The following is a 13,216-nucleotide window of genomic DNA, read 5'->3' on the forward strand; positions in this document are numbered from 1 at the left end:
TACATCTTGTGGCTCTTCCAGATGTTTGCAGTGCTAATCTTTGCCCCCACCCCCCCTACAGTATAAAAGAAATAACCTCTAGCCTAACTTAAAGGAAAAAAGTCAAGACTGGAGACAGTGGAGGTGAAGATGCTGCAGATCTGTGCCTGGATCTGGGTTAGTTTACCAACGTGGAACCAGGAGTTTGTCTTTGGGCATTCTGAGTTTCTAAAGCCCGGGCTTACGTGCAGAGAGCGATGCACCTCTGCCCAGCTTACCGACTGGTGTTGAGAGGCATCTATCTGCCTGGCTGCTGGGGAAAAAAAATGCAACCCACCCAAACCCAACAACAACAACAAAACCAACCTGGTTAGGGATGTATTGTTTATCAACACTTACACAGATACAATGCAGTTTCTTTTTTTCCTAATTATCCTAATATTTCTTTTCTTCCCAAAGGTTCGTCATCGGTGGTGTGAACTTGTTGTTAAACACAAGTACGTGCCTGGCTATGGAGATGTTGAGAAATTTCTCAGAGAAGATCAGGTCAGTTACATTTAATTAGCATATTCAAAATAATCAGCTTTTTGACACCCTTAAAGTGAAACTAAAAAATTATTTTTATATATTTTCTTGCTGCTGTTTGTCAAAAACCTGAATGCATATTCAGGTTTTGTTTCTTTTGGCCCTTAAACATTGTACTTTAAGGAAGCCACTTACGGGCGTTCAGCCCACCTAAGCATGCTAATTTTCTGGTAGGTGGTGAAATAGGATATATTCCCTCCTCTCCTTTCATTTTATGCAAGCCAGAGGTAGGAATGATGCTAGGAAGAGACTCCTCAGCATTGGTTCCTTTTCCAGGATGACAAAAGCAAGTCTAGCTGTGACTGTTAATGCATATAGATATGATCTAGGTGCAAAGCAGTCAGTGCTGTGGTGACTTCAGTTTTCAAGATGACATCCAGAGGGAGAAGCATAGCACATTGATACACATCCAGAGAATGTAGGCCTCTCCACAGTTAGGAAAATGCTACCAGAAGATTCTGAAGGTCTTAAAAGGCTGGCCATACATGATGTCTTTACTATGGCTTTTAATTTAGGCCATTATGAACTTAAAATTCTAATTGTACCTCTGCCTTATTCTTTCTATTTCACTTGTATTTATTTTTATTCACTATGAACTCTATAAATTCAAGACATTCACTGCCTAGGTTGACTGTTATATATTTAGGATCAGTGTTATATATTTAAAATGTATGTGAAAAATAGAAAATGTTGCAAGATATTTCAAAGTCTAGGCAAGCTATTAATGTCTTTACCTTTTATGTTGACAATGAACAAAGCTATTTACAGCGAATGAGGTTTTTGTGCTTTCAGGCAAATACATTTTGTCACAACAGCACAATAAAATTATTGCAGTCTCTTGTGCTCTTTCTTCCAGCTCTGAAGTATACCTCCTATTTATATCTCAGCCAATGAACAGGCCCCAGACTTCCTGGCAAGCTCTTTATTAAAAAAAAAAAAAAAAAGCATAACCCAACATTATTTATGAAAATAAGGTGTTATATATATTGTGTGTATTTTAATCCTATGAAAGGATGGTGATAACCACCAGCAGAAGCCTGGGGTGGGGGCCAGAAATCCTTGAGTTCCTAAAACCAAACATACTGAATTGCGTTATGTTTGGAACAGATACTATGCCAAATAAAGACTAGCATTTTCTTCAGTGCAGGGAAATAATTTTTGCAACTTTTTTTAATGTAATCTCCAATATCTTTCATTTACTCCAGCAGTGCATACAGTTTATGGCACATCCAGCTTCTGGAGTGATTACAACTCAAATCAGAGCAGTTGCATGTCCTTACTGATCACGAAAAACTTGACTTTTTTAAAAGTCTGGGAAAAATGCAAATGTGACTATTTAAATCCTTTTCAGGTCTACAAAAACCCAATGTGTTTACACATGTTAATGTTTAGGCTTGGAGGTAAATTATTAACACTGGCTAGAGAAGGTAATTCCTATTTGTAACAAAATTCCAACATTTTGAAATTCTCTATGAAAGTGACTGGAGCCCAGCTCCAAGGCCGTGTGCATGACTGGTGTGGCTGCCAGACCCTGGTGCAGCTGCAGACCCTGGAAATCTGAGTTCTTTGGTCTCTGGATGGCAGAGAGCACACTCAGGGGATTGGCGAAGTCTGACAGGTTTCTGCCATTTTGGGACTTCTTCCTTTAATTTCAGTCGTTGTTAAGTCTTGTTGAAACTAATTTTTTTTACGGCTTACCACCCAATGCAGGAAATTGTGAGGAATGGTATTAAAAATTGTGTTTTTTCAATGCTATCTAAATTTTTCCTCAACTGTCCAAACATTAAGCACAACTCTAAAAGTCAGTGTGCTAAGCTGCTAATATTTTGTCACATGTATAATCCTATTTTGGTAAGTGCAGCTTAACTGAATTCCTGTAATTAGGTGAAAAAATTGTATCATCAGAAAAAAAAAGGCAATCCCCAATATGTTTCCTGTTAAGTTAGTCAGTGATTTGCCACCTGCTGTCAAAGGGGCCCAGATCTCACCCCCAGGTGCCCTGTTACCTTTCTTGATAGCTGCTATGTCCAGAATGAGTAGTTAGGAAAAGCCTGCCTTCTTCCCAAACCAGAATTTGTGCATGTGCAGCTATATCTCAGATGTAAAGAGAAGAATCTGAAACACACACCTGACCACATTCAGTTGGTTGTCCAGTTACAGAATTGCCAAATGGGAATTTTAGAGTGGAGTGTTTTGGTTGATGTCCTCCTTATTCGTGTGTGTGTGTGTATGTGTGCAAACATCACAATTGGAAAGAAAACATGTATCCTGTTGAAGGAAGGACAAACTGTTTTCTTAAGGGGCATTTGGAAATATTTCAGGTAGTGGATAAAAGAAAACAGATTTCAACTTGAAAAGTGGCAAGAAAAACAGAGTGAGAAAACGTTTCCTTGTCACAACATAACATACACCTCTTACATTAATATTCTGTTCTTATACACTCAATACAACATATAGACAGCCACCCTTAGGCTAAAGAGATCCAGATAAAACTACTTTTTGGGGGAGAAGGGTAGGTGCTATAGAGGATATGGTATTTTCTGTGTTTTGGATTGTCTTTTTTGTTTTGGTTTGGTTTTAATTAAATGAGTACTAGGAGGTCAATGGAATGAAAACCAGCTAACTAGTCATTACTGGTGGAAGGATGCCTGTGTGTTATGTTCCTCTTTCAGGCAATGGGTGTGTATCTCTATGGTGAATTAATGGTGAATGAAGATGCAAAACAACAAGAACTTGCACATAAATGCTTTGCTGCAGCACGAGAACATATGGATGCGTCCTCAGCCAAAGTGGTGGCAGAGATGTTATTCTGAAGAGGTGATTTTTCTTTTTAAATTAAACATCCTGATTTTGCCTCATACAGAAAGAATATGGAGAGCTCACTAAATGTAGTAAACTTTGGCATACCATACAGCTTATGGCTGCTTAGCTTGAGAAGTAACTCTTGTTAAATGTCTTGCTGTTTTTTTTCTTTTTTTAAGCCCAGCTGCTGGAGCAGTGAGTTAGATACATGTAGGCACTAGCTGGAGAGCATGGAGCATGGCTTTGTTGTGAACTCTGTAATGGACTGTACAAGAGGCAACTGTAAGTCCAAATGGCCGGAGAGGGCCAGGCTCCACCTGCAGTTGTTTTGCATTCGGTATTCTTCACTCTGCTTACAGAAATTGCAATTCTGCAAGGAGCATTTCTGTTTAATGAAGCTGCATGTTGACTTGATAGGCAGCACAGTCTTTGAAAAGCATCTGAGCCCACTGGTGGAAGTATGAAGCTATGCACTTGGAAACAAATCTGAATCATGTGAAAACAAGCTGATAAATCAAATGTTTTTGTATTAAGTGTAGTGAGGCCTTCGAAGACTGATTATGAGGTAAGAAGAGTAGCCTTAACATGAAGAAGCTGTGTAATATCATACATAATGTAGCTTGTTTCTGAAATTAATGGGGAGGAATCACCAGAGAAGAAGCAGAATTGCAAGAAATATGCATGAAATAAAGATTGCTGCAGGCTGTAAACTGGTAATTTGCAAAGATATTCTCCATTTTTCAGTCTATTTGAGTAGCTGGAGGTAACCTTACAGTGTCTGTACATGCACGTTTAACACATAGCCAATTAGGATTGGTATGAAGGTCTCCTCCAGTACAGCATACCTCAGATTTTTGCTTAATGATATAACTCATCTGACAGATTGATTGCCTTGGTTGTTCACATAGCTTTACAGTTGATCTGTGGTATCAAAATTCAGGAATCTAATTTAGCAAAATCATTTTCTAATTGGTACCAAGCAGAAATCTTGATTTTCTCCTGTTCAAGCCTGTACATCTAGCCTTACTTGATAGTGAGTTCTGCTTGAATTTGTAGTGTTTACTTCATTTATATGAAATACAGCAGGTGATAGATACCATGAAAGCAAGTTTGTTTATGAATAGCCATGTTGTTCTTCTGTATAGACAAGAACTGTACCTGCCAAGAAAACTTTTTTGGAAAGGTGGATCAGATGATAGAGTGCCAGGATATCAGTTACGGAGTAGGAGGGTTGCCTTCTAAAACAGGTAGGGTTAAGATACTTACTTGTGTGCTCCCAATTATTGAGGACCCACAGGAATTTGTGCTATGATGTTCAACAATTTTTAATCTGGTAGATGCCTTCAGGTGTCTGAAGGCCAGAAACATGGAGATGCAGTTTGTTGTGGTACTACTGTACTAGGAACTGTCTTCATATAGTTTCTTCAATAATAAAATAAAACCCCAAATTTCTACAAGCTTCTCGTGGTAAGTATCTAGCACAGGAAAATTACATGGTATGTGTGTGTCAGGAATAGGCTAGAATTGCCCCCTTGACTTTTCAGACAGACTAGAAATGCATAAAATCTAAAGATACTGTTATGAGAACAACACTTGTGTGACTGCACAGCTTTCTTTTAATGTTGTGGCTGTTTGGGTTCCTGGCATGATGATTTGTGACTTAAGATTAAAATCACATTGCCAGGGATTACCACACAGCCATGACCGCAGCTGCTAGTAGGAAACTCACCATAACTGTCCGATCCGTGCACAGCGTGGAATCCTCTCCGTCCATTAAAAAGAAAAAAAAAAAAAAAAAAAAAGAGGAAAGCAGCAGACGCATCACAGAAGACTCTCATCAGATAATTAGCTATACCAACATGGAGACCTCTCTGGCAAGGTGCAGAGCTTAGCTGATTGGTGAACAGTGATTGTTTCCCTCTTTGTTCACAGTGGCTAAGTTCTGCACCTGAAGAGAAGGGGAGAGGAGACCTCGCTTAATGTCAGCCTGTGCAGGGCAGAGAGCGTTTGCTGGCTGAGATACCTTGCTGCTGAATGGGCAGGTTTACAATGCGTGCCTGCGTGTGAGATGCAGTATATCAAGGATAAGAGGCAGAGGTGACTTGGGGTGGACCAAAGACTCTTGGTTTTAGCTGAGAACAAACAGCGCTCCTTAAATTCTCGGTCTGACTGCAAACCTAAGGCATCACCTACAGTAATTTTGTTGCCATGCTTTTCTAAAGGTCAGAGGAAATACATGTTTGTGACTTTAAACTGGAGTTGCCTATAAAGCTTTGTTTCGCAGTCTTCTCTTTAATGGATGCTGTCATGATCTCTCTGCAGTTGCAGCTTAGCACTGTGTGTCGTTTGCAGGAAATGGTTGTTTCCGACTGGAGCTGCCACTTACGGCTGCTGCTGTTGTTCCAGGCTGTCAATGGACCCGTCCTCCGGTGCCTACTGAGCTGATATCAGTTCTGATTTTACACACTGGCTCAGTTCAGCAGGAACAGGAGTCGAGCCCTAGAGCAAAAAAAAGATGTACCTTTTCTAAGAGCCTTTGAGAAATGTTGTTACTGTTTTCTCCCAAAAACCGAATTAGTATGTATTACGATGTCCTGATGTTAAACACTAAACCGCCTAAGGTGGAAAAGCTGCCTCAGTACTGTCTAGGGAACTGTTGGCTTAAGACAAGAAGGTACGTGGATACGTAGCATACTGCAGAGTATTGCTGTGGTAACTGACCTCCAGCATTATTTTCAGAGTAAGCTGCTAATAACCAAGAGAACGTGCTTGCAGTGTGGATCTTCCCTGTCTTCTCCAGACCTTGATGTGGTAGCTCTAGAATTCTAAAGAGATCATTGTTAACTCTGTAACCACAGTTATGGTCTACTGGTAACCTAAAAAATAACTCCATTTGGAAAGCTGGGGCTATCAAGAATGCACAGGTAGTCCTTTATCATGACAGAATAATAACTTTTACTGCTGTTTCCGTTGCAGGAAAGATCACAGAGAAACTCTTTTAATATATCTCCTACTAAACCCTGATGGTACTAGGATTTCATTGACCCAAGACATCAAAGGAAGGATTATGTGACTGCTAAAACAATCAGCTGACAGAAACATTCACCTCTCGATATTTATGTCTTCCAGAGGCTCACTGTAACCAAGAATGCATGCGCACAAAACAAACTACACATGAACCCACATTACTGTGGCTTTAGGTAGTTTTTTAATACAATAAATTTGGGGGTTATCCTTGCTCTTTGGTGGTACAACCATTCCAGTTTGCAGATGCCAAGCAGTCTTGATTTGAATGATTTTATGTGCTCCAGTAATTTGGCCAACATTAGGAATATCTGACATTAGATGAAACTGTATTCTGTACTTAAAATTTTATTTGTAAATTCTATGTCAAATTAAAAAGCTAATATAAAATCAGTGGGACCTGGGGTGGGGCTGGCAAGGTTAATTGGAAGTGTGAAAAGTGACCAGCCGTCATCTTGGTGATGGGATGGGACTGAAGGAAAACAAAGATCAGCACTCTCTCTCTGTCTTGTTTAGGTTAACTTTTACCAGAAATGTCAGACCTTCCATTTTCTCAAAATGTCTTCTATACTCCTGTGCTGCTCCTTTTGCACAGTGATATATCAACGGTAGCTCTTCTTTCCTAGGACAGTACTGCTCCACTGATCAGAAGACAGCTTAACTGTTCCTTTCAGAGACTAAGAATTTAAAACACAAAAATTTGTGAACATATTTACTTTGTACACTATTGTTTTACATCAAATACTCTTGTAAAAATAAATACTTTTTTCAAGTATGTGTAGTCTTTCCATTGCACAGTGGTTCAACATTAATTTACAAGCTTAGGAACAAGAATGACCCCATTTCTGCTTTTGCAGTAGGAGAGAAGCAGCTGAAAGTCGCTAGTTAATGGATATTAACAAAAAAATTAAATGTGTTAATTAATATTTTTTTAAAGTTCTTGTGCTCAGAATCCAAAGTAAGAGCCTACCTCAGCAGTGACTTCAGTCCAATGAGTACAGTTCCTCTTTACCTCACTACATTTTCTGACCTCCCCCTTTCCAGGCACACAGTGTCAATACCTGAATTATGGGACACTCAGCAATTTCTTTCAAATGCAGCAAGAGTTAAGAAATTGTCCAAGAACACGCAGAGATACCGCAATGACTTCTAATGTAGTTGTGCTCACAGATGTAGTTATTAAGGGATCCCATTCATGAAAGAGTTATGCTTCATTTCCATTTCACAGGTTTTTCTGCAAAGGAAACCAGCTTAGTTTTTGCCTTTTCCATTGTGTAAGGGAAAGAACCCAGAGCTGGATAAGGCTCTTGCACAAGACACCCAGAAATTAAATATGTTGTAATCCTGTTCATAGCCAGTACTGTTAAAAAACCCTACATGGTAGGTAAGACATTCCACACATTTGCAAATATCACCGAATTTTTGTTCTTTCAAAACACTCTACTTACTTACCTTACCTTTTTTTAATATTGAGCACAGCAGTAGTTTATTTTGCTTGCGACAGCTGTTCCAGTCTGTCTCAGCAGTATTAATGTGAGCATGAACTTGAACATTGAGTTCCCTCACAACTTTGTGATCCATCATGCATTGTAGCAACTGAGAAAATGAACAGAAAATAAAACACTAACGCCAAAACCAACCTAAAATATGGCAAATAGGTGGCAGGTCTGGCCCAGTATCTGGGCTTGTATGGCCTTTTATACAAGCATTGCTAAATAGAGTGAGGCTGCAGATCAAAAAGGAAGCTGAAGGTGGCTTCACATAGTTACTGTCACCATAGCTTATCAGAAGTAAGAGAGAACAGGAGACTTCTGTCTGTATTATACAGTAGCTTCACTAACATTAGCATTAGCATTAGTTTAAAATTCTTCTGAATCATGTAAAAAGCTCTGGGAGTGAACCATACAAAGTGTCATTTAAGTTTTTAGCAGGCTCTATTGAAAGCTTAGCAGGAATAAATAAATAAATAAATAAACAAATGTAACTGTTCATTTTACTCAAGATTCTTCCCAGATGGGTGTTTCCATATTAACTTCCTGAGAGGAAGAAGCTGTAGATTCTAATTATAGTAAATAAAAGCAAACAACAAAAAAAATCCATTTCCAAACTTATTGTAACTAAAATCATTACTGGAAGTGGTGGTTTATCAAATGATACTTCTATCCGGACTTGACTATCAACACAATAAAATCCAGTGAAACTGCCTGTTTGTTGTTTAAGAAGGTGGTTGTTCTTAAGTATAGTCGGGCATTTGCGGAAAGTGGCAAAAACATTACAACATTAAATGTCTGTTTGGAGGTGAAAACTAAGACTTCAGTGGTAACATACATTTACTTATCAACGTACGTGGCTATGGCAAGCACAGACATTCACGCAGGTGTGTCTTTGCCCTGCTTAGGTTTCATTCTGTTTCATAGTCAGGAACCTCTGAATAAAATAAAGCATTTTGTTTGTTTTTTTTCTCCCATCCCTAATACAGTCCTTTCCAAATACAGTGGTAGTTTTACTTTGTATAGCATTAGAAAGTCCAATGCAGAAGGCTGGACTGTCTCCCACTCATTTCATTGATCCAACAGCTGGTTAGGATCTCACTGATACTTGTCTGGACATAGCTTTTAACTGTAGAAATGAATGTCAGATTAAGCTAAAACTGTATCCGTACAGTTAGGCAAGGCTCGCCACCTATTTTCCTGTGCCACTTACTGGGTCACTTCTTCACAGTAAAGGCACACCATAAATGAGGGGGTGACCTAGGGAACTCCCTTGCCCCCTCAGAGGAGCTGCATTCCTGGTCATATGCTTTCTGCTACAAACATGGGGTAAAACATACCATTTTGCTGGCAGCAGTTCCTCCGCTTTGTTTTCTGTCTTCAGCTTTGCTAGGAAGTGTTTGCAGCTGCTGCTGGCTGTGTGTTTTCTCCTTTAGGAGGGAATTAACTGTACCTTATTGCCCATTCCTTGCACATAAGAGGGAAGGAAAAAGTCTAGCCTGGAAACAACAGGTCTAGCCAGAAAAGCAGCCTGAGCAAGTAGGCAGCTTGAGGAAACAAGTAGGACTCAAGACATACGGAGCCTATATGAAATTCTGACACATGAAAAGCACTATGAAAAAGGATATTACAAAACCAAAAGAAGTAAGTTCTATAGAGCTAGGCCATGATAATGTATCATCACGCAGAGTACTGCAGCCAGCCAGTTCAGCTCCACAGCTCATAAAGTCTTGAGAGCTGGTATTTCTATTACAGAAAAGTTTAGCTGTTTTGTTAGAATTTGCAGGTGTAGGATCCTCTGCATACCTTAAGCATGGGGGAGGAAACCATGGCACCTTTGTAAGAATGAACAAGCAGCTAAGTTACAATATGCCATTACATGCCAAAGGCTTTGCTCATTTTGAGTTGATTTCTCTCCATGCAGAAACTGGACTGGAAATATCTGGAAAGCCTACACGTTTCAGGATGGGGTTGCCCATCGTAATATGCCCAATATGTAATGGTATTTTCCTCTGGGCAAAGCTCTCTCATAGTAGGGCTATATTCTATAGTAGGACTACCATTTGACATAAACCCACATACTGAGTGCAAAACCTTATTCTAATTCACTGCAAACCTTACTGCAGGACACTAATTCATAATATCTAAAAGTAAATTTTTTTGTGGTCTTTTAAAACTATGAAATATCCACCTTTGTGCTACAATTGGCAGTATTCATGAGTCAGGTTTGATATCTTCTATAACAGGCAAAGATTTTAACAGATATGCAAATGCATTTCTGTTCTTGGCCGCAATCCTAGATGCCCAGAGTAATAGTAAAAAAAAAAAAAAAAAAAAAAAATTAATTGCAAGGAAGGACAAGGAAGCAACCGAAAAGAGGAGCCTGACTCGTCTAGAATTTCACCACAAGTATAATGAGTTTAGGCACATATAAATACTTAAGTGAATGTGTACACTAACACAGATATGGTCCCGTGTTTCTGTGGGCACAACATATTGGAAAAATTATTTTAAAAACTTACCTTACTGGCAGGCTGACATTTTGTGCCAGTGAAATATGCCAGTGTGTAAAGAAATTGAGACATTTGCACAGTGCTTAGGAGATAAACTGCATTTGTCCATTTACTGTGAGTAAAACTGAGGGCATATTTTCTGCACAAAATTAAGGGCATGATTCCTGCTGCTTATAGCTGCCAGAAGAACAAGCATTTGTTATAACTGTTATTTAAAGGCATGCAGAAATTACAGTTGTGTAAAGATTTGCTTTTTCATGATAATTTATGCATCAGGAAACAGAACTGAATTATCACCTGAGCATCACTTTGTATTAGCACAGTACCCCAACAGCAGTAATGCCCACCATAATACCATGCAAAAGCCTGTTTTTGCTTATTGCCCCCGTTGTAGAGATGACGGCTTTGCTGTCCCTCATGCACTGCTGAGCAGCAGCTGGGCATCGTTGCAGCCTTCGGTTAATGTAGCTTACTCCAGCTGTCTCTGAAAAATGCTGCTTCTCTGAGTACTTCCAGGCTTCTCCTCTGGGCTTGCTGGGAGTGGTGTCTCAGCACTGGGGCTCTCTGCTGAAACTCACTCTGGGGCACTTTATTCATGAGCCAATGGTGTCTGTTTTGCCACGAGCATCATCCTCAGCCATCTTGACTAGACATTGCTAGATCTAAACAGGCTAGTTTGAGAAGCTGGTGTTTGGCACCATAATGTATTTCACTTCAACTTTGTCCTGAAAGGACAGTGGTCATCATCTACTACACAGAAAAAAAGTGTATTTTCTTTTAACCTCATGTTAACCTCAAGTTGTTACATCACAGTGTCATCTAACTTTGTTCTTTAGCTGTTTTTATATTTGGTAGTCACAGCTATCTGCTTTACAACTGTACCCCCTTACAGTCAACTCTTGCAAACAGAACAAAACTAAAAATGACCATGTGTCAGCAGCCATCTTACTCCATTCTACATCTCTCTCTTGGTGTGCCCGAAGCTCACCTGTTTAACTGCCAAGCATGACCAATTAAAATTTCATTCCATTTTTTTCAGTTTTATGTCTGAAAAGTACTCTTCCTTTTTCTTGTGCCTTAATGTAAAATGTAAGCCCCCTCCTCCCTCATTCTACCTTCCATATGCCCCTTCCCTACAGTCATGGCATAATTCATTTTGAACTCGCTTTTTTTCCCTTCAGTAATACAGCAATATTACTCTGCAATACTGCCATTAAGATTTTGTCATTGCCACCACTTGTGCTGAAACTGCCCATCACGCCCTAAGCTCATTATTAGTTCCTCCTGTTCCTTTTGACTATAAGAAGGCTTTTTAATAAGCTCCCCATTTTAGTTGAGGGAAAAAATTGTCCCTGTTTGCTTGAATATTAAAAAAAATGCAACTACATGACATAAATGCTGAATTTTTATTTTATTTTTTTTTACATAGATGAAGAGTCAGATGAATAATCACTCACAAGGTTGTCCATTTTATGCAAGAACAAGTAAGCCTATCTACTGAGATTTTATGGTTTCTATACACGGCTTCTCCACTTCTCCTTAGCGCTTGCCTCTCCTTTCTTCAGTCAAATCACAGGAATGCACAAGTTTCCCACTCGATAGATGGGAGGAAAGAGTGGGAAATTGGGAAGCAGTCATACTAAAAAAAAAAAGTAAGAAAGACCAAAGTCTTACATCTTAAGCTAGCTGATTCTCTTTTACTGAAATCAAGTAATGCCAGCATCAGCTGTAGGATAGACCTGATGCTGAGAAAAGCTCTACACCACAGAATGAAGATCAACGCTAAAAGTTGGTGTATTTTTAGCATTATAATTTATATTGTGGCATCAAGAGCATCCAGCACCAAACCCACAGTTTTATAACATGCAAGAAACAAAATCCCCCCAAATTATGCCTCTCTCTGTCTTGAAACACCGCTAGTAAAGACTGGAGCTTCTAGTGTGTTTCAGAGGTGGCGAGGACCCACTGCTCCCAGTGCAGTCAGGAAAGAGAAGCTTACTCTCTGAATGTCTGAAAAATCAGAGCCAACTGTCTTTCAGATTCACAAAAGAAAATGGAATTGACAGGAAAATGGTGAAAGTGGCACCACAACAGGATGTCATGTGGCAGTCTTTTCCATATTTTCTTTAAATACATGTGGATTGCCAGAGTCCACAATACATTTTGAAGAACTGTCCCGAAGTAGCATTACAGTTAAAGTGGCATACCATTACTGGGCTGTTCAAATGCCTGATTTTTGAAGCAGAGGGGAGACAGCATGGATATTATACCAAACTCTCGTCTTCTTTCAATATTCTGTGACAATTAAGTTTGCCAAGTCTGAAGAAATCAGGGCAGGAAACAGCTGACTGACTTAGAGACTGCTGTGTGGTTAGATAGAAGTATGTCTGTGAAGGATCTCAGTAGAAAGAACAGATATTGAGCTCATATGTTATTTTATGCACAAGTTCTTCAACTTCATTCCATGATGTCTGCATAACTTTGCAGTATTCCATCTTTAAACATAAAAAAAATAAAGTGACTGGATCTACCATTTGTACAGCCACAGAGAAAAGGTGAAAGATTAAATACTGTCTCTAGCTCAGCTGCTGGAAAGGCAGAACAGAGCATCAGAACAAAGTGGATCTTACTAAAAATAAACTAACTTTATGTGTGTAAATTAACAGTAATCAACATATTAAAATTTGTGCTAGGGTAGGGCCTGGGAGCAGAGCTGGCATCACACACATAGGGACACACAGGGGCTGACATGTATCTTCCCCTTCCCTGACAGGTACACTGGATGACTTGCACCATTACCTAACTGAGCGTAGCAAAACCTGC

The 13,216-nt window shown here is 39.4% G+C and overlaps 2 protein-coding genes across 3 annotated transcripts in view; one reads left to right on the forward strand and one right to left on the reverse strand.

Annotated features, from left to right (window-relative positions):
* Positions 1–7,601, forward strand: part of AOPEP (aminopeptidase O (putative)) — a 207,972-nt gene extending 200,371 nt beyond the window's left edge. For both annotated transcript variants that reach the window (XM_075021875.1, XM_075021874.1), the window contains 3 exons: positions 439–525; positions 3,237–3,381; positions 6,343–7,601. In XM_075021875.1, coding sequence (XP_074877976.1) covers positions 439–525; positions 3,237–3,377 — 228 coding nt within the window. In that variant the 3' untranslated portion in view covers positions 3,378–3,381; positions 6,343–7,601. The remainder of the gene's footprint in view (positions 1–438; positions 526–3,236; positions 3,382–6,342) is intronic.
* A 60-nt stretch (positions 7,602–7,661) lies between these two features.
* The window catches only part of FANCC (FA complementation group C), a 96,912-nt gene continuing 91,357 nt past the window's right edge, over positions 7,662–13,216 (reverse strand). Inside the window, exons 15-16 of the mRNA XM_075021879.1 lie at positions 9,221–9,310; positions 7,662–7,986 (exon numbers count right to left, since the gene is read on the reverse strand). Coding sequence (XP_074877980.1) covers positions 7,831–7,986; positions 9,221–9,310 — 246 coding nt within the window. The 3' untranslated portion in view covers positions 7,662–7,830. The remainder of the gene's footprint in view (positions 7,987–9,220; positions 9,311–13,216) is intronic.

This window comes from Buteo buteo, chromosome Z (assembly GCF_964188355.1).
Source record: "Buteo buteo chromosome Z, bButBut1.hap1.1, whole genome shotgun sequence".
NCBI classification, from domain to species: domain Eukaryota; kingdom Metazoa; phylum Chordata; class Aves; order Accipitriformes; family Accipitridae; genus Buteo; species Buteo buteo.